This window comes from Hippocampus zosterae, chromosome 10 (genome assembly GCF_025434085.1).
Source record: "Hippocampus zosterae strain Florida chromosome 10, ASM2543408v3, whole genome shotgun sequence".
In the NCBI taxonomy this organism is placed as follows: Eukaryota; Metazoa; Chordata; class Actinopteri; order Syngnathiformes; family Syngnathidae; genus Hippocampus; species Hippocampus zosterae.
Genome location: NC_067460.1, coordinates 9995230 through 10017567, shown reverse-complemented (window position 1 = coordinate 10017567; position 22338 = coordinate 9995230). Strand labels below are relative to the sequence as shown.

Genomic DNA, 22338 nt, shown 5'->3' with positions numbered 1-22338 from the left:
GAATAGCATGCATTTTGTGGTTCTGGGTTGCTTTCCGTTAATTTGACGAGTCTTCTTCGCGTCCATCTGCCTCGTGCAGCACAGTTCTACTGTTTCCATGGCAACACCAGCCTTCTTTTTTTTCAACACCAGCCTTCTCATGTTCATCAGTTGAGGCAAACCGCGTCATGTGTCCGTGGTACAATTACCAACAGCGGAAGTGTCACGAAGACCAAGCTAGACGTAAATAATTCACACGTGTTGCTAATTGACCCCATAGACCAAATGGGCAATGAGGACAAATCAAAATGACGTTTTAAATGTTGAGTTTTTTTTAAACTACATTCAGCATGAATTACTTTAAATCAGTGGTTCCTAACCTGGTTTCGATCGAACCCTAGCCCTAGGGGTTCGGTGAATCGGTCTCAGGGGTTCAACAGAGTCTCTGCCATGGAAGGGACTCAACATGTCGGTTAGGACACACCCACCTGGCCATCACTAGCTGCCGATTATTACATTACATTGCTTGTCCAATCAGTGCTGTGGGAAATTTAGTTCACTTCATAGTCAACGTGTGACTGTCGTGATAGTACGTTAAAAAAGTATACTAATCTCTTGAAATTGTATTTACTTTTTTCAGTTTTTAATATATATGCGTTTTTTAAAATATCTTGAATTTGTAAAAAAATGATATATTCATTTTTCACCAAGGGTTCAGCGAATGCGCATATTAACTGGTTGGGTTCGGTACTTCTAAAAAGGTTAAAAACCACTGCTTTATATACGGTACTCTTCACACATTGTATTTGACCAGAGCAATCGATTGTTGCAGTTATTCAAGTGACCAGCTGAGGGCAGCAAACGTCCTGTTTTAAATTAAAGCTTTTTTATTTTCTATAAATATTTCATCATCGCAAATGAGCGCAATAATAAATCAGTGCTGTGAGTAATTTTAAAATATGCATTTATTAATTCCGGTGTGCTTTCACGCAGCACGTCAATAATTTTTTTCAATTAAAAATCTTTGCAGAGCCTTGCTATCACCATTTCCAGGAACAGAAGCACACGAGCATGTGCTCAGAATTTTTAATTTTGTTTAACAAAATTAATTGTTTTAGTCAAATGGGGTTATCGTTCCCTATTTCATTTTTTACCTCTATTTTATGCTTAAACCACAGTAAGTGTATCGTAAACTCCAAAAACATATGTATGCAATATATTGATTTATTCAGATTATTACTGAGGGTGCTGTAATCATGAGGCCGGACTTGGACATACAGTATTTATTCTGATATTTTGTTGTTTTTCACACTTGCATTGTGGTACATAAAGTAACACACAATCCCCGTTGTGCTGTGCAGCAAAAGCAGGACTCTATCATCAAATGTCTTTCGTCAATTTGGCATCTTTTTTCCAGTTTCCGGTTCTTTCTGTAGCAGCACTAGATAAAGGTGTGGCATATGAACTACTCATTTTGAGAAAATAGATAGACAGAAAGTTAGATGGGTGAATAGACAGACAATTATATAGCCAAGATGACAGACTATCGACAGGCAGATACCCCTAGAAAGAAAGAAAACATTCGATTTCCAAAGCAAAGTGTTTTTATTTTCTCGCAAATCCCAGTGACTACACAGACGCTGATGACGCCATCAGCTACCAAAATGGAACTCATACTCTCTGTTATTTACACTGCATTACCCATTATGACCTATCATTTCGCCAGCGAGGAAGGCAAGGAAGGCACTCAAACCAAACAATGACTGCTGTGATGTTAGCAACAAAAGAAAACGTTTGAGAACAAGATCCGCAGGGGAACATTTATGGAAGGTCGGTCACACTACGAAGTTATGTCCTGCTTCTGATATGCAAGCTTGTTGCTCAAAACGATGGGGACAATATTTTCAACGTGCAAGAGATGTTGCGAATGCCGCATAGGATGTTAAGTAAAACTAGCTAGTGTTAGCTACTCTAGTCGTCACATTGTCATATGTAGCCATGTTCTACTACCGGTACTTTAGACAATATTTGTGACACTTAACATGAGAAAACATTTTGGGAATGTTGACACACATGTAGTATGTGATGTAAAACTAGCTACTTTTAGTCACCCGTGTTAGCTAGCCTACTCAACTTTTGACGGAGCCATGCCAGCCTTCTTCGATTCCATTTTAACACAAGTTAAAAAAAGAAAAATCAATGTGCAAGGAATGATGTGACAAACAAGAACCGTCTAAAATGTCGTAAAACTAGCTTGCTTCCAGTGTTAGCTTTGTTAGCAGTGTTACCTTTATTTTAGCCTACATGTTAATACGGCAGCATTGAGTAGCATGTTAACTATGTTCTACTTCTTAAGATGTCATTTTGTCACAAGAAAAAACAAGAAAACATCTTGAAGGTGCAAGGAAAGTTCTGTGTCATAGTGTCTTAGATCTTGATAAAAAAAAACTAGCTATTCGTCGGTCCCAGTGTTAGCTAGCCTTGTCCTTTTGTTCTGCTTTATGAAAACCATTTAGTAACCCAAAAACATGAAGAAAAAGCTGGAGGAACATCTTTACCCAGACTAATGGTATAAAATTCATAAAACTAGCAAGTTGTCGTCACAAATGTTGGTTAGCCTCTTTATGCGACACTTTAACATGCCAGTATTAATCGGGATGCAGCTACATGCTACTTCTTGCACGCCAAGTTGGCTCTTTATGTCTTCTTATGCTCACTACAACATTCAAAAATGTTATCTAAAATGTTATTCGTGCTAGCTAACCTTTCTTCGCGAAATGCTAGCTTGCCATCACTGAGCAAGACTTAAATTATTTCATTACCTCCTCGTCAAGGATTTTTTTTGGTCAATATTTGTTTAAATGGATCAGACAAAAAACGTTTCTACAAATTTAAGCAGAAGGGTTTCATGTTGGTGCATATGAGATTTGTTTTCATATTTCGAGGGTATAGCGTACAAACGTTAATGACAAAATTTAGATACACATTAAGATATTTGGGCTTTGGTTGAGGTTTCGGCTCAAAAGAGTGTCTTGTTTGTTTGTAGTGTTACCAATTTCAAATGCGCCTGATTGTCACTTCACTTGTGCGCCATCAAACTACAAAAAGATACAGTATAAATATTCTTAATTGCATAATCACTGATTGGTTAGTGTTTTAGAGCTAAAACCTACAGTACATGTGAATCAACATTCTGTTCCAGTCAGGAAGAAGAAACAAAGGAAGAACGGATAGGTTTGCGTACTGCCCCCTGCTGCTTGGGAGGGGACCTGGGACGTACAGGTACCAGCTAGTTCTGCTACATGATGAGCACATTTCTACGTATAAAAATAACAACTCATATGTTCTGTGCTATACAGCAAAGCCACGCTTGCTATTGTTTGGTATCAAATCACGTTTGTTGCTCATGAAAGGGAGGGAAAATAAAGCACCGTTTATAAAGTTTATGTAAATCGTCATCGCTGTATCAAATATCAGCTTCATCTATTTTCGTTTTTGTACAAAACTTGTGTGATCTAAAAAGTGAATTTAAAAAACAGTACGTATGTACAACCAGCAGCCACAACATGTGTGTGCGTGTGTGTGCGCGTGTGTGTGTGTGTGGCTGCATATTTGAAATATTTTTTTATACTAAAGTCATTAGATTGCAGTCATGTTGTGGCTTGCTTGTGTGTGTGTGTGTGTGTGTGTGTGTGTTGACAGTGCTTGAAAAATCATCATCACATCAAATTATCCTAAACATTAAAATCAAATCAAGATCACATGATCATGACACTCCTCACACGCACACACATAAAAGCAACAAAATCCAACTCCAGTGTTTACCTCTGACTTCATGTTTTGCTTTTTTTTCCCGCTGTCGTGTGTCTCTCAGTAGTCAAAAATCCAGGTGGGACTGGGACCGGGCCCAGGGTCTTCCGTCCGCTCTCAAAATCCAAGCCGGGCCCAAATAATAATAAAGGTTCCAGGTTAGGCAGGTTACAATACAGTGTTCTTTTCATTTGCAGTAAGAATCGTACTTGAGGAGTGAACACCAACTCACTCACACACTCAAACCCAAATTATTGTTTTGTATCCAGGGCAGAAATGATGCCCCCCTCCCACAGTAGAAAAGCCCAAAATGTACAAGTAGTCCTCATCTGATGCGGTTTTGCCTCATGAGGGGCACGATGCAGGACGGCGGACCAGCCTTGCTGAGGAAGCTGTGCTTCAGAAGCTCACTCGCGGAGGCGCGTTGGGACGGGTCACGCACCAACATGCGGTCCAGGAAGCCCTTCAGCACGGGTGACACCTGGAAAGAAGTTACATTTTATTTTGACATCATTTTATCACGCTGATAATAATCTCATTCACATAATTCAAATTATAATAGACACAAATAGTACTATATATAAGATAATGAAATCAATTTTTTAACCAAATACTGTATTTAGCATTGACACTACCTTGTGCAAGTTCTTGAGTTTGGGTGGCAGGTTGTCTCGGATCATCTTCATGGCCTTGAGTGGCGGCTCGTTGAAATACGGCGGCTCCCCATCCACCATCTCGATCACCATGATGCCCAGTGACCAGATGTCCACCTAGATGGGAGGGAGGAACCAGAGAGAGATCAAAAGTGGAGCAAGCGTCTTCTGGATGGCCAGAAAGGAAGGGAGATGGGGGGTGGGGGAATGGTACCTCAGGTCCGTAAGGAAGTCGTGATATGAGCTCGGGCGCCATCCAATACGGTGTGCCCACCAGAGACTTCCTGCGCTGCACATCCTTCGACACCTGAGCGCAGAAACCAAAGTCTGACAGCTTCACCTGCACACAGGCACACACGCAAAAAGTAAGCATCAGCCACTTTATTTTTTCAGGCCAACTCAAAGGTGACACATTCAGTAAACGGTAACAGGACGTAAACATTCTATGCGTTGTACCCGGCCGTCGTGCGTGAGCAGGATGGAGTCACTTTTGATGTCGCGGTGGATGACGCCCTGCGTGTGCAGCACCGACAAAGCCTTCAGGACGGACAGACACACGGTGGCGATCTGTTCCTCATTCATCCTGGAGTGAAGGGGGGAGGATGGCATGTTTAAATAAAACATAACAGGACTGTTTAGCACCATTCAAGAAGTTTACTGCCCTCCACGTGTAATGCCATCACAAAACCTTTGCCGGTTTCATCATTCCATTTCTGTGTTGATTTAATTTATAGTTTATCGGTAGTAGTACCTTGCCCTTTGAGTAGGGCTGAACGATTTTGAAAAATAATCCAATTGCAAATGTTTTTTCCCCCTCAATATTGCGATTTAATGTGATTTTTTTTAAGGTCCTCTTCCCATGTTAACTTATGAAACACTTTGACTTGTAGTATTGTTTTAGTGTTCACGACAACAACTTCAGAAAATTCTACCAAACAATTGTGGCGCAAACATAAGTCAGTAAGTCCTAAGTTAAATCACAACAAAAATATGTGGCTTTATGTTACTATATGTTTCATATTTTATGAAAGAATACTGTTTGTAGGCCTGGGAAATAGTTTAATATCAATATATATGGCAATAGAAATTGTGCTCAATAGAATATCAATGAAAAAAAACATCAGGAAGCAATCTCCAACCCCGCAATCTACGTGCTACCAGCAGAAGCTACAGTATGACATTAGATTTGTTACAATTACAACTTCATAGAAGAGCTGTGTTTACCATTTATACTTTCTGTGCCTTTTTGCTTGGCGGCGTGACTGAGTTTTATGATGTTAAATGGTTGCCCTGACCCATGGGTTGGGAAACTCTCTCTCTCTCTCTCTCTCTCTCTCTCTCTCTCTCTCTCTCTCTCTCTCTCTCTCTCTCTCTCTCTCTCTCTCTCTCTCTCTCTCTCTCTCTCTCTCTCTCTCTCTCTCTCTCTCTCTCTCTCTCTCTCTCTCTCTCTCTCTCTCTCTCTCTCTCTCTCTCTCTCTCTCTCTCTCTCTCTCTCTCTCTCTCTCTCTCTCTCTCTCTCTCTCTCTCTCTCTCTCTCTCTCTCTCTCTTCCTCTTCCTCTCTTCCTCTCTCCCTCTCTCTCTCTCTCTCCCTCTCTCTCTCTCTCCCCTCTCTCTCTCTCTCTCCCCTCTCTCTCTCTCCCCACTCTCTCTCTCTCCCCCCTCTCTCTCCCCCCCCTCTCTCTCTCCCCGTCTCTCTCTCCCCCTCTCTCACCCCTTCTTTCCTTCTGTTGGGGGACTTTTTGCTTGCCTCGTGGCCAAGTGCTTGCTCATACAGGGTTCAGTTGATCCCTAAGTTTGTAGACACTTGTACCATAACCAGAGCGCCGTTCACTTTTATGGTGAATTGAAGGGCAACAGAATTGACTTGAGACTGAATCTTGCCGAGTTACTTTAAGATTTGCAGAGGGGTCCTCAGTTCTTACCTGGTGTGCGTCACAATGTCTGTGAGCGCGCCTCCCTCCAAGAACTCCATGACCACCCAGAGCTCGTCACCCACCAGGTAGCTGTTGTACATCTCGACCACGTTTTCATGGTGGTAGTCACGCATGATCACCACCTGACACGCACAAAGAGTTGGTGAAGAGATGCATTGTACATATACAGTGCAGCTGGAACGTTTTCACAGAGCTTCACTTTTTCCACATTTTGTTCGGTTACAGCCTGACTGCAAAATGGAGCAAATTCATTTTTTCCCCTCAGAAGTCAATACACGACAACCCATCTTCGCATGAATACGGTTTTCATGTATTTATTTGCACCATTTATCATATTTTTATTGCTGCTGTGACATTAACTTAAAAATGACTTGAGGAATTATGCTATTCGGCTAACGATTGGAAAAAAATGTCCAAAACACTTTTTTCATGTAGTGATTGTGGGGAGTTGTGTGCAGAATTTTGAGTATACAAATGAACATAATTTGAGAAAAAGGCTGTAACACACTGTATGGTGCATTTGCAAAGTATTCACAGTGGTTCACTTGATGTATATTTAATTGGCTATTTTCTTGACATTTGCAAAAACAACAAAAAAAAACAAATAAGTTTTTACATTGTCATGATTGGGTGGAGAGAAACAAGAATCAATGTCATCCCTTTTACAATCAGGCTGTAACAGAACAATGTGTGGAAACGGTGAAGCTCTGTAAATATTTTCCAGATTCCCTATAAGATCTTAGCCATTACCTCATTGAAGAGCAGCTCTCTGCGCTGTTGCTTCCTCAGGTCCATCTTCTTCACGGCGACCAATTTTCCCGTTGTCTTGACGGTGGCGATGCACACGATGCCCGTGGACCCCTCTCCGATCTTGATGTAGTGGTCCAAGTAGGTGCGCGGGTCGCCGGGATCCACCACCATCTGCAGAGCCGTCCGGAACTGCTCGTGGGACACCCTCTGCGGCTCTCTCTGCGGGGAGCGGGCATCGGGCGGTGGCGGCAGAACGGAGGGGGCTGGTGGCCTTGGGGCTGGCACGCTGGGGTGAGGGGTGTGCGGGTGTTGACTCGCCTCTGGCGTCAGGCTGGGATGCGACGAGGTGTGGTGAGGGTGCGGCTGGCCGATGGGGGGCTTGGAGCCGGCAGACCCGCGGAGAGGCACGGAGGGGCCGTTTTGAGAGAATGACTCATGGGGACGCACTGGCTGGATGGGAGACAAAGACGAGCATTGTCTCAAATATGAGAAAATACAAGCAGGGATTATGGGACGCAGGACAATTAAGGAGAGGAAGATAAAGATGACAACTGCCAGCATTCGGGAGGAGAAGGCCATGAAAGCTTGAGGTCACATTCAGATTTTGACCTGTCATGCTTACCGGCCCAGTGGGGCTGCGCCCCCCGTCACTCTCGGCCCTAGGATACGTGTTGAACGGCCGCGTCGTCTGCTGAGTGGTCTTCATCACACCATCGGTTACCGTCAGGTTAGGGGTGCAGATGTTGGGCCCTGAGAGGGGTCTCTTTTCCCGGGGGGATTGTGGGCTGCCATCCCGCACCTGGTAGCTGGACTTTGGCCTGTGTTCACCATGCGGATCGCGGCGGACAAGCTGATCCTAAAAATACCAAGTGTTACAATGAAGAACACAAATATTAAAAAAATAAGAAAAACATTACATCAAATCTCAACTCGATTGTATACATAGAACACTTTAAAACAACCACCGCTATCTACAAAGCGGCATACATGGAGCAAAAATAATTCATACAACAAACAATAAAACATAACATTGATAACAAAGACAATAAAAAGCACAAAAACATTCAAACTAAAAATCAAGTCTCATGCTGAGACAAAAACCAAAGAATAAAAATTAGCTTGAAGACAAGTTTTAAAGATGGGCAGCGAAGAGGCTTCCCGAACGTTCAGTGGTGGGGGTGACATTCCAAAGAGAAGGACCAGCAATGGATAAGGCTTGATCCCCTCTGAGCCTCCGCTTAGTTCTCAGTACCTCTAATCATGTCTGGTCCGCAGACCCGAGGCACTGGGCAGGTGCGTCGGGGCAGAGGAGCTCAGAGAGGTAAGGTGGAGCGAGGTCATTCAAAGATTTGAAAACAAATAATAGGATCTTAAAAAGAACTCTAAAATGTATAGGGAGCCAGTGAAAGGATGTCAGAGTTACGTGCTCTCTGTTACGACTCCCAGTAAACACGTGAGCAAGCAGCATTCTGGACCAACTGGAGACACTTAATGGAGGATTGTCTGGCTCTAAAGTAACATGCATTACAGTTATCCAACCGGGATGTGACTAAGGCATGAATAATTGTATCTAAGTGCTCTTGAGAAAGGAGAGTCTTTACTTTAGCCAGCTGCCTAAAATGAAAGAAGCAGGAGTTAACAACGGCACCAATGTGCCGGTCCAATTCAAAATCACCTATCAGAGAAATTGAAAAATATCTGGGAAAGAAAAGTACAGTATTTTGGAATAAAACATGTTTTTTAAAGAAAAATATAGTGCAAACTTTAAAATATTAGGGGGAAAAAACAAATATTCACAAAGCTGGAAAAATATTAGCAAAGAAACAGAAAAATACAGATAAATATTCAACTAAATACACAGAGATATTAAAAAATAGGAAAAAAAACAATGTTGGGCATAAAATACAAAAAAAGGGTGTGGCATGCGTCTCCATCCGGGGTCTAACCTGGTTCTGGTCCCGATGCTGTCTGTCTCTGTGAGGAGGTGGTGGTGGAGGACCGGATCCTGGTCTGTCTCTGTTGCCCCGGCCTGGCTCTTGGCCTCGTGGCTGCTGCTGAGGCCGAGCGTGGATCCCATCTTCTCGCTGGGAGCCTCGGATGGGGTGCTGAGCGTGGCGGGGGTCACCCTGGGGGTCGGACCCGAGGCGCTCTCTGTTAAACAAAACACAGAAATTATATCCAAGGTTCCTTTAATGTTTATTTGACTTAAATTTGTGGAGTGGAGTACAGTGGTCCAGTTCACTGCCCCCAGAAAAACGGATGACAGTAGGGTTGAACAACTTTGAAAAACAATCAAATGTGATTTTTTAACCCCTAAATTTTACAAATGCGATTTAACATGGGATTATTTTTTGGCCTCCCTGTGTGGAGTTTGCATGTTCTGGGCCTGTGTGGGTTTTCTACGGGTGCTCCGGTTTCCCCCTACATTCCAAAAACATGCATGGCAGGCTGATTGGACGCTCTAAATTGTCCCTAGGTGTGAGTATGGGTGTGGATGGTTGTTCGTCTCTGTGTGCCCTGCGATTCAGGGTGTCCCCCGCCTACTGCCCGAAGACGGCTGGGATAGACTCCAGCACCCCCCACGACCCTAGTGAGGATCAAGCGGTTCGGAAAATGGATGGATGGATGGATCTTCCACAAATTGGATCGCAGCAAAACCAGTGGCCGACCGTTGGCCACTGATTAAAATTTTGCAGTTCGGTGTGTCAGGATTAGGCGGCCCTCAAGTCTGACTTTAGTCAAAGCATCTGGCTCACCTGTCAGACTGTGAGGGCTGTCGTTGGTGGGGGTCCCCGTTCTCCAAGCGAGGCTGCACGGGGGGGCTGCCCCGCCGCAGTGAATTGGAGCGAGTCACTGACATGGTGTCAAACTCATCCAGAAGCCAAGTCAGAGAGCCGTCCGCCCCCAGCTTCGTGCCGCGTACAATGGTCTGAAGACAAAGAAGAATTAAACAATGACAAGCCGTGTACAGAGAGGGTCCTCGGTGAACATCAAACCCGATATGTAAGGTGTGGAGGTTAAAAATTAGTTTGCTGGTTAGGTCATGCGCCACTAGAAGGCATGCTACTTAGAAAAATACAAGAATGTAGTAATAATAATGAAAGTAGTAAATATAGCATGAGACATTATTCAATTTTTACGAAAATATTAAAAAGCACTACAGTCAAACCTCGGTTTTCGAACGTCTCTTTCTTGACCAAATCGATTTTCGACCAAAAATTGAGTTTTTTTTTATGCCTCGGATTACGACCGAAAATCGGTTCTCGACCAAACTGAGCGCACTTGAATGCGCCACTTGACTCCTCTCGCCTTCCTTACACGAGGAAGTGATGCTTCCTCGTGTAGTGTTCCATTGTGAGCAGACGTGTTCAATAATTTTTTTCGGTTTTCGAATAAATCGGTTTTCGAACAGCCTTCTGCAGCGGATTATGATCGAAAACCAAGGTATGACTGTAATTTAAAAAGTCAATTGACAAGTATGATCACATATATATAGTAAAAAAGAAATGGAAAAAAATTAAATAAAATGAAAAATACTACGCAAAATAAATATTTAAAAGATTTGACAAATCCCCCCAAAATACACAACTACTAGAAAACAATTACAAAACTATAATCCCAAACATATTTGTGTGAAAAAATGCACAATTACAGGGGGAGTCCTTAAATTATGATGAAAAATTGTGAAAAAAAGTGTCTGTAAATATAAAAAGGAAGAATATTAGATGACAAATACTAGAAATATATTAAATGAAAACTATACCAACAGCAAAAAATAGGAAGAAAATGAACAATACTATTGAAAAAAAGAGAAAAATATCCAATTCAAAAGATAAAAGGTTTTAAATATAGACAAAAATTACACAAATCTTAAAAATTACACAAATGACAAAAAAATTGGACAAAACTATTGGACGAAAAATATGCAAACTAGAAAAAAAACAACATTTTAGAAAGAAAACTACATAAATACACAATGACTAGGAAAAGAGACAAATACTCAGCAACCCTATTTATTGTTTTAACATTTGATGGTATTCATATTTATGGCCTAATAGGTAATTACATACAAATACTATATTAACTATACTTGGAACTACGAGGTAAACCAAGGACCCGCTCGCCCCCCCCACCCTCCAATCTGTTTTTAGGCCACAGTACTCATCCCACCTTGTGCGGCTCCATGGTAGTGATTACGGTGGCGTCGATGAAAGGCTTGGGCCTTTTGGCCGTGTCCTCGATGAGTGACTGCCATTGGCGGGGCAGGCCCACAAACTTCTGCTCCTGTTCGTCAAAGTCTGTGTGCACGCGGTGCTCAAAGTTAGATGGCGCCGAAATCTGGATGCGCGACTTCTTCTTCTTGGTGAACATGCTGGCGGCCAGGACGGCAAACGGCCGAGCATCAGAACTGCAGGGAGAGAAATGGTGACGTCAGGGTGTGTAAATCAGATGAATGCGTCACACAGATGTTCAACACATGCAGTGAGGATGAAGCACCTGCATGCTGACTTTGCCAAAAGGGTTGGGTTTTTTTTGAAAAACAAATGTTACTCCCAAAAGAGATGGATACTCCTAGAAAATTAAAATACTGTAGTAAGTTGAAAACTGCACAACAGCGGTTCCAGAGGACAACAGCATTGATTCCACAAACGTGAAGGTTTGGAACGTAAACAATAGAGGCTCGGACAGTGGAAAATAGGAACTTAAAGAACAGGGTCTACATCGGACAATGAAGGAAGGGAATATGCAGGCTCAAACAATGGAAGGCAGATTCAAGAAGACTACGACCCTAAGGGAGAGGGAAATCCAGTCAAGTCGGCCGTTAAGTCACACTGACAACACGTGCGTTTAGCAGCACGTTGATGACAGAAAATACTTAAGACATGTCAGCCTGTAGACAGTACTTAACTATGGAGCTTCTTTAACTACAGGGTGGCCCACTTAAAAGTAGCCCGGATTTTTTTTTAAATTAAAATATTTTTTAAATTTTTTTCAAAACATGTATTTAATTACGTGAATGTTACAAGTGACCCAAGTCTTTCCAAAACCTGTTTTTATTACTTACAGGTTACAAGAGATGCTGGAAGTGTTCCAAAACTGCTCCGGTTATACACGTTGGCGCTGAGCCAATTTTTGTTTGTTTTAGATTATACACGAACAGTAGTGCTCCTACCTTCTCCGGGTGCGTACCATACCTCAAGAAAATGGTGTTTTCCTTGCAGCAGAGAATAGTGATTGTGGAAGGCTATGTGCGAACCGGATCAATTAAGAAAACACAAGAGGCCTTCACTCGCGAGTACCCACAAACAAAACCACCGGCTAAACGTTGTGTTCAGAGCCTGGTTAAGAAATGGCGAGACACTGGATAGATGTCAATGGGGGACACTTCCAGCATCTCTTGTAACCTGTAAGTAATAAAAACAGGTTTTGGAAAGACTTGGGTCACTTGTAACATTCACGTAATTAAATACATGTTTTGAAAAAAATTTAAAAAATATTTTAATTTAAAAAAAAATCCGGGCTACTTTTAAGTGGGCCACCCTGTATAATTAAATTGTAAGTGTATATTTAGAGTTAACAGCTCACAGTGAAAACGTGTGGTTGCTCTGCAGCTACATGCCTTTCTGCTCAGCCAGTGATTTTGTTGACAGCTTATAAAGCTCCCTCGTTACTGCATCACCTGCCCTCCTACCTTTATTTACGGTAAAAGGCTGTTTATGGCCAGAGATACGTTTCAGACTAACACACAATAGGGAATAATCAGGGACATAGAGAGACCAAATTAACTAGTCATCAGCCAATCACAGGCCAGAACAGACAACCTCATTTATAAAGCAGAGAACATGCAAACTTTAAAAAACTAATATTTTATCAAACACAGCAGCAAGGCATGTAAACAGAACACACAACACTCACATGTTCTCTCTCCTCTGAAGGGACGATGACTACTGTAGAAATTTAGTAGCAGTTAGGAATGGGTGATTTACCGGTTTCAAGGTATGTAAAAAGTCATCGTTGCAAAACCACTAATACCTTCCATCAACGTGATTAGGCGGGGTTTTTTTTGTTGTCAGTGAAGGCAAAGTAACATATCCCCCCCCCCCCCGTTGCTGGTGCGAGCAGTCTGTGAGCCCGAGGACTATTAACTTTGTCTAAAATCCATCCATTCGTTCATTTTCGGATCCACTTATCCTCACAAGGGTGGCATGGGGTGCTGTAGCCTATCCCAACTGTCTTCAGGCAGTATCAACTCTTGAAATCTGTAAAGTGTTCAATGTGAAGGGACTAATGGTCATGAGACTATTTTGAGTATTGGAGCTTTGGTAGTTGAATAAATGCCAAGTTTTGAAATCAAGGAATATTTATTTGAAAAATTGTGATTTCAATCGCGATGAAAATAATGCAAATTATTTTTTTTCCCCATAAGCATTCATGCCTGTGGGGCAACACTGTACTCCTCATTACCCATAATCCCGCTCCTCGACCACCACAGATCCCACCCCTCTATCAATCGCATTTTCGCATGGCCGAGCAGTGAGAAAGGATGTCAAAAATCATCTGAGGAACACAGTGACCTCATTCCACTTGTAAACATGGGTGGATGGAGAGACGGGTGGTCCACAAAACAACATCAACACAATGTACACACTGCGCTCTTACTGCAACATGTGGAGAAAAAAAAACTGCAGCATCCCACAACAAATTGTGTTGTACAGTACATTTGCAAAGTATTCATTCACACTTCCCTTTTTCACATTGTTATTCTATAGCCATATTTTCCAAAACTGATTCAAGATTTTTTTCCATCAAAATACTTCATGCAGCCTTATGAATACATTCCGGATGCACGACACCACGGGTGCCCATTACGTCGATCCTGATCTACCGGTAGATCTAGGACTCATCCCAATTAGATCCAAAAAGTGTAGAGGAGGGCGGCCCGGTAGTCCAGTGGTTAGCACGTCGGCTTCACAGTGCAGAGGTACCGGGTTCGATTCCAGCTCCGGCCTCCCTGTGTGGAGTTTGCATGTTCTCCCCGGGCCTGCGTGGGTTTTCTCCAGGTGCTCCGGTTTCCTCCCACATTCCGAAAACATGTGTGGCAGGCTGATTGAACACTCTAAATTGTCCCTAGGTGTGAGTGTGAGTGTGAATGGTTGTTCGTTTCTGGGTGCCCTGCGATTGGCTGGCAGCCGATTCAGGGTGTCCCCCGCCTACTGCCCGAAGACAGCTGGGATAGGCTCCAGCACCCCCCGCGACCCTAGTGAGGATCAAGCGGCTCGGAAGATGAATGAATGAATGAATGAAAGTGTAGAGGAGAAAAAAAAGTGTGTTTTTGTACATGTTCGTAATATATTGTTTGTGTTAATGCACACTGCACCCTAATCATCCTATCAGTCTAATTTTTCCAAAGATTTTAACAATAAAATAAAGGAGGTAAATCTTTAACCTATTGTGGCGCGTGACTACGTCAGCGGAGGTTGTTAGCGCTCGCAGTCTGCAATTGCAGCTTGTGATCAGCTGTTGCGCTATAGCTTTGATCGTCATTATTCTCATTCAGAGTTTGCTTCGTGTACAATGCAACGAGGGCACGGGCAAAGAATAGGGCAAATAGCATGCCTCAGTTTCAGGCTGTTTCTAATCATGGCTCGCGTGTGCGTGTGTGCGCGGTAAGGGGCGATCCCGGGAGGTTGGTTGAACGAAAAGTATATCTTTGGTCCAAAACGTTTGGGCACCCCTGCACTACACAGAACTTCACTTTTTAAAAATTGTTTTCAAAAATGTATTCCATTTTTGAAGAAGGTGGTGACATAACAAAATGTGTGAAAAGTGAGGCGAAGTGAATACGTCCCATATGCAACGTACTTGTTAATTATCTAACAATTAGTGCAGGAGCTCACCTGTCACTCGCTTGAAGTTTTACCGTTCTGCAACCCGTCATTGAGCACGGTAAAACATCGATAACATTTTCATATTGACACGTAAGGTGATTTTCAGTTGGAGGCTCTTCAGACATATCTGACATAGCTAGCCGTCTGACTGCCAGAATCATACTCGCCTCAGCAGATAAGGCCGACGTAAACAACTCTCCGCGCTTGTCCTTGTTAGAACGCACTCAAGGACAAAGCCGCGGCTTGACTTTCAAAACCAGACAGACACTTGGTGAAATTATGCTTCTAACCCGCAGTGGTTTAAAACAGAGAAAATGTGATCATTGTTAAGACTAGAAGCAGAAAGAAAATAAGCTAGGTCAAGGCAAGTTCAAAGTCACAAGTGATGATCTCAAGTTATTATGTAAAGAGTTTGTGGAGGTCACGGTTGCTACAGTTTTATCCCATCGTTATCATTTTCATCATTTGACAGTAAAAAAAAACAGATGTCAGTCATGCTAAAGAGAGCTTGGGTAGACAGAAGCGCACATCAGGTTTTTTTTCCTCTTTCAGTTGCTCCTAACTTTTCAAAATAGGAACAACAGAGGAAGGATGACTGACTCAATGCTTCAAAAAGTGTGGTTGAAAAGCCCCCAAAGCAGGAGATTTCAACTCGTTCAAATATGCACAGTGTCACTGTCATGTAAAAGTAATGTAAATACATCAGAGGGCAGGAAGTCCAAACTACTCCCCTTGGTTAAATATCAGCAAGGACAAAAGTTAGACAACTTCTCTACTATCGATGCGGAAGATGTCAATGGGTTGCAGTACAGCTATATAAGCACAATGATGAACATTTTAAAAATATATAAAAGAACAGCATATTTGAACATTTTCTATGTAATTTTTTTTATAACGTTACAAGTTTTAAAAAAAGCAAAAAAAAGGATTTTTTTCCCCTTTTTTAAATAATATTATATTAAAGGTGTTTATAAAATAACCTCTGGATGACTAAACACTGTTGACACACCCAAGAAACAACGAAAAAAAAAGGGTTACATTTCATAACAGGTAAGTTGAACCCACAAAATACCAGTAGGATTTTAAATGGCGGCCTAATGACATGATTGAGGCTAAGGACTTTTGTTAACCATTTAAAAGTTCTAACGAGACATTTTGGGCATCTTAACAGGTCAGTGTGAAAACTAGCGTGTACACGTAAACACATACACATTCACCACAAGTCAATGCTCTTTAAATAAATAAAAACATGTGACACTTCAATAAACACAAACATACACAAACCTCAAAGCGGAAAAAAGAAATCACCCAGGTTGGGTTCAGAGCAGGAAGTCACAAGGCTTTTTTCAAACAAAAGCAAGCATGGCCAATGGCAGCAAGCTTTCAGCGGCAGGTTGTGGAATGTGGGGTAACCAATGACACACGCACACGCAGGTCACAAGGTAAAATGTGCTATGAGGAAAGTTAATATCTCATGCTACAGTCATCAACTCATCACATGACACAGCAGAAGTAAGAGTGACTCATCAATCCTCAACTTTCAATCATGATCGACTGTAGGCTGATACTATACTGTACTTCAAATCCGGAAAAATGCTGGGTCAGTCTTAATCTTGTCACTCCATGTCAATGCCATTTATACTTGGGCATATACAGTATAGTTAGTGGCCTTAGATCAGATCCTTGAGGGAGTCCAGCTGCAGCTATCGAATACTTTGGTATTCGGATATCTGATTGGTAATTTGAATTATCGAGTATTTGGATTAAAAAACTTTCCAGTGTTCCCACAGTGCTTCCCACTCTAGTTGTGGCATTCCTACAGGAGTCCTTTTTTATTGCCTGATTAAAGATACAGAAGACAAAAGAAAAACGTGACTGACTCATCTTTAGATATTTCAACATTACAAACAAATTTAAACTATGCTTAGCAGCACACTATTCTCCTCTCCAGAGACATAAGTGAGAACTTAGATAAATTTCTCCCCATAGATTTTCGACGATGAGATGTGATGTCAGGTCCACAGTTGCGATTTTCTGAACTAAAACAGCACACTCGAGAAGACCTGTTTTTTAAAAACGTGATCAATACAAACGGCAACTGTGTCAGGCTGTCAGCATTAGTGGGTTGAGACATTTACATCTATTAACTTGAGCACTGCTAGCGTTGCTAGCTAAATGCTGGCAACAGGCACCATACAATACAATGTCACCGTAATTAAGTTGTTTTGCCCCTTTAAATAGAGTTTGAACAATTTTTCAGGACAGCGTTGTGTTGTCATTGGCGGCAACGATTTGTGACGGCAACAAACACCCGAAACATAGTCTAGAAGGCGTCAAGTCAGCTGTTACACCGCAATATGCTACCGGTAACAGTTTCAAATTAAAAGCATTCCAATGTCTATATAATATTATTTGGTAGAGAAAGGTTTGTTTTGAACTTCTTACCGCATTGGCACAGTGTTACTGTCCTGTCAAGCATGAACAATGGTTGCTGAGATTAGCTTGACTTCTTCTTAACCATGTGTACCAAGGAGCGTCAAACTCATTTTTGTCGGGGGCCACATTGTACCTACGGTTTCCCTTGGTGGGCCGTTATGAATTTTGGGAAAACATATAATGTTTAATCACCTCCGTATATTACATACACAGCGCACAAGAAATTTATGGATAACTAGTTTTAAAATCAGAAGTCAAGAATAATGACTGTTATTGTGGATTACATGTGACAATTTGAAATTTTGGTTAGCAATTATCATGGAACTTGACATGCTTGATTTGCTTTCGCGGGCCACATAAAATGATGTGACGGGCCAGATCTGGCCCTCGGGCCTTGACTTTGACACCTGTGATGTATGTGTAAATATTCAGGTACGAGTGGCAGGAAAAATGCCTTGAGCATTTTTTGGAACTAAGATACTCAAATTACTGGACCCGTTTCAGACCTACAACTATCACTTCAAAACTTTACAGTGGACCAACAGTGCTTCCCACTTGAGTTGTAGCATTCCTACAGGAAGGAGTCCTTGATTATCCTCACATACTTCTCTGGTACTCCTCTCTTGCAATCCTCTCTCACCTTGTATCATAGACTTTCTCTCGGTCAATGAATGCCAGATGCGGAACGTTCAGCTTCTCACTGCACTTTTCCCTAGTTTACCTTGGGGAGAATATTGCATTTGTTGTACCCAGGTCTTCCATGTACACTAATTGTTGTCTGCAAATGACAACTTCTGTTGATACAGAACAGCAACAGATTTTTTATGCACTGTTGTTCTATATAAAATGCACCAACATGGAAAGGCAGTGCAAAGTCAACCCAGCAATTTGGGGATGTTTGGAGGTAGTATAAGGCGGCCCGGTTGTCCAGTGGTTCGCACGTCAACCTCACAGTGCAGAGGTGCTGGGTTTGATTCCAGCTCCGGGCTTCCTGTGTGGAGTTTGCAGGTTTTCCCCGTGCCTGTGTGGGTTTTCTCCGGGTACTCCGGTTTCCTCCCACATTCCAAAAACATGCATGACAGGCTGATTGAACTCTCTAAATTTTCCCTAGCTGTGAGTGTGAGCGTGGATGGTTGTTCGTCCCTGTGTGCCCTACGATTAGTAGGCGACCGGTTCAGGGTGTCCCCCGCCTACTCGGCTGCCCGAAGACAGGTGGGGCTCCAGCATGCCCCGCGACCCTTGTGGTAATGAAGCAGATCAGAAAATGGATGGATGGAGGTAGTATCCAGAGCTGTAAATGAGACAGATGGCTTCTGTTGCCCCTTTTCTGTGTGTCTCCGCCGTGTAGAAACAGCTCTGATACCATATTAGCAGCGTACATTTCCAAGTCGAGTTTGTGCCCCCATGTCCATACCGTTCATTCAGAACGACAATATGTGGAAATACTCATAAGCCAGAAAATTGCCAAGCAGACCTTCTTTCTATGTTTATACAGAAAAGCAACAGAAAAAGTAATCTTTGAACAGCAGAATTCCATTCTGCATATATGACGACTGATACTACCTCAGAAGCCAGAAAACTTATGGCTGGAGGTGACACAAGGTACACATGACCAGCATTGCTCAAATGAATGGAACTTAAGGCTGAAATGATCGGAAACTTCAGACAGTTTCTGCCATTGCACCAACTCATTTCTACACGGAATCCATGAGACCGTTTGGAAAAATGATCCAGACAAAGCTTTGAAGCAAACTTTTTTTGTTGTTGTTTGTTTGTTTGTTTTTTGTATTGAATAATTTGAGTGGTTCACTTATTAAGTGTTGCAGCCCAAGTTACAACAATACTCTGGTGTACATTTACAGCCATGCGGAACATTCTGATCCAAAAAAAAAAAAAAAGGCAGCTCTTGTTTACTCCCACTTCTGTTCTCTGGTGTTACACCACCACTGAGGCTCAAGTCAGACCATCAAAAACTTTCTAAAATCTGTGTGTTGTGTTTTTATAAAGAGCATGTCCGAGCTTGCTTTTGCTAGATTCACATTGAAACAGTCTCTTTTACCATTATTCTCACATGTAAAATTTGGGGGTGTGGGGGAAAGAAAATGACAACACGAAGGAATGTTGGCGGGAGCGTTCAGCGCCGTTGATAAGGGTGCCGCTAGCTCACACTTTACCAAAATGTTTTTGTGTACCTTTTGTGTATATTTGACTGTTCCAGAATGACCACAGTGGTGAGGCGTGTTGATCTTGGCTCCTGTGGTCATTCCACTGAAGACCCCCCCGCGCAATCCGGCCCTTCAAAAGCAACAAACCTGGCTGTCCCTCCCTGCCTTTGTGCTGCTTACATTCTGATTGAATTTTCTGCGTGTTTATTTCATCAGCTTAACTTGCCGCTTCATGCCTTCCCTGTGCTTCGGGCCACCCCTTGAACACCACGATTGGTGTGGACGTGGCAGTGCTCCAGCTTGCACTCGGCAACAAGTCATGAGATGGAAAAACGCAAGATAAATCCGCAAAAAAAAAGCAAAAGACAATATTATTAAAAACAGGTCTTTCGTTTTTGTTTTTCTCCCCTTTGGAATTTGCTTTATTTCTCCTGACATAAAACGACCCTTGAAAACTTTTTTTTCTTTCAGCATTAACTCGCATGGAAATAACAAAAATATAAAAAACATTTTATTTTTTAAATCTATGTATGTGTATATATCTATATGTATATATTATGTGAAATATTTTGTGAAGATCTTTAAAAACCCACATCTAAATCTATTTTTGGTTAGCAAGAGCTACTGGCCTCAGTAGTTTGAACATTAGCACTTACAGTGTGAACTCAAATGTCATACCAGTTTTTCTTCCTGAAAAGGATACGATGATGGCGTAAATGTGTCTTTACCACCTCCCCTGGCAACTAATTGAGGTACTGTGTCTAATTGCAAGAGATTGTGAACATACTGGCCTCCCAGGGACAACGCTGGATGTGGATGTTTACCATTACGCAAGCACCCAATTTAATGTTCTTCTGTGTTAAGATTAACAGCAGTAAACCTTTGGAAACACATTTCTTTCCATTTGTACTGTATTTATTGCACAAACATTTTAGAAGGTACTCAGAGGGGTAGCTCCTGCCTTGCGGTCAAAGAGCAGCTGGGCTTGCCTCGAAGCGACCTGCGGCTCACTTGACTTCAAAACAACCACAACAGAGCACATCAACATGCTTCCAGCAGGTTCAGCCTCCCTGCTGAGATGGTTCTTAACTCCAATGGACCCAACCCCCAAACTCTGATCCACTAGAGGTGTAAACAATTTCGGAGAATTAAATATAACCTCAAAAGTAAGCATAAAAGGGGCTTGAGAGGCTATCCCATCCTGATACAATGTCTCAAGCAGACAATGCTGGGACGACTGTCTCACCATCATTCCATTGTCAGTGCCTTTCACACAGCACAGCAACAAAAACTTTCTCTGTTATGACATGTACCCTGGTTCCATGTTGGTACCATTTAGGGCGACAGCTCTCGAATATTTTTCGAATCAAATATTCGACCAATGACCCCATGAGTTAATATGATTTAAAAAAAAAAGTCTGATCTGGCAGCATTGGTAAATAGCCTGTCACTTGTATAGCCTTTTCTACCTTGAGTATTCAAAGTGCTTCACGCTGTTACCTTATTCACCTACTGATGACGTAGCATCAGGAGCAACTGGGGGCTCAGTATCAGGTGTGTTATGACTGTGTACACCAACTATCGTACAAACATGCCAAAATAATAGGGAGCGACCACCCGCGCTTGAAGCATCCCGAGAATGTGTGATATTCCCAATGCGCGCAACAAACACACGTACATGCACGCGGACACGCGTACGATACGCGCACACCCGTACACGCGCACACCCACCCACGCACGCACGCATGCACGCACGCGCACACAGGAAGAGGAAGAGGAAGAGATTTTAGCATATAGCTTAGCTTTAACCCTGGTGGAACAGCTTTACTCGTATTGGTCCGACAACTCCACCAGGTAGTGGCTCGTAGTACACTCAATCCGCATCCAGTGATGTAAACATCACTCATAAAGGATTTTTGTGACATCATCTCAAAACGCAAAGTAGGGAAAAGTGAGCGAACAAAGTCTGCTCGGAGTAGGAGTAAGCTAATGTTAGCAACGGCTAGGAGGTAAAATGAGAAAAGCGCCCACCCCCCCACCCCACCATCCAACTCAAAACTCGAACACAACAAACCGCTGAAGTTGTGCTTTGTACAGCCAAAAACGAATGCTTACTCACCACGTAAGAATCCCGGTGAACCGTCCGTGGCGCCGCAAACAACGAGAAAGAGCCCCGGAGTGACTTTTAAAGAACAGCCTGAACTATTAGCCCAAAGTCTCACTTTACCGACGCCATGTTGGAAGCGTCAGGAGGGGGCGGGGGGAGTAGGAGGTGGGAAGACAGACTACATCCGGGAAACTGCCAAGCCGCAGCCATGGTAACCGGGAGTGATTCGATGGGAACGACATTCGACGTTTCAAGGTTACAACGGCACAAATTAAAAATAAGTGAAAAAATAGAGATGACAGAAAAGTAAATGCACACACACATACAAAAAATAAAATATGAGACACAAAAAAGATAAAATATCAGAAAAAATAAAAAGAATGACAAACATGTTGAGATATATATATATATATATATGCAATATGAATATTTGATGATCAACTTTATCTGGCTGATAAAGTTACCTTTTTTCCATGAAACAGGCATCCAATTTTCTTCCCTCTGAGGTATAGCTACAGCAAAAGGTAACACCAAAACAATGATGACTTTTGATAACGATAATATTTGTGAGACAGGGTTCTATAAGTGTTTCATTTTGAGGTTGACTGGAGCAA

General features: G+C 42.3%; 1 protein-coding gene across 3 annotated transcripts; it reads right to left on the bottom strand.

Annotated features, from left to right (window-relative positions):
* Positions 1-1247: 1247 nt before the first annotated feature.
* pak4 (p21 protein (Cdc42/Rac)-activated kinase 4) lies at positions 1248-21903 on the bottom strand. Of its 3 annotated transcripts, none has more exons than XM_052078035.1 (11): positions 21737-21903; positions 11298-11535; positions 9884-10056; positions 9074-9278; positions 7750-7983; positions 7128-7577; positions 6366-6499; positions 4899-5025; positions 4657-4782; positions 4425-4559; positions 1248-4270 (listed from the first exon to the last, which is right to left on the bottom strand). In XM_052078035.1, exons 2-11 carry the CDS (start codon positions 11496-11498, stop codon positions 4115-4117), a joined length of 1941 nt encoding a protein of 646 aa, XP_051933995.1. In that variant the 5' UTR covers positions 11499-11535; positions 21737-21903; the 3' UTR covers positions 1248-4114. The 3 variants fall into 3 exon arrangements, with proteins under 3 accessions (XP_051933995.1, XP_051933997.1, XP_051933996.1); XM_052078037.1 differs by having other exon boundaries at positions 9893-10056; XM_052078036.1 differs by lacking the exon at positions 21737-21903 and adding an exon at positions 16275-16588.
* Between the last annotated feature and the right edge of the window lie 435 nt (positions 21904-22338).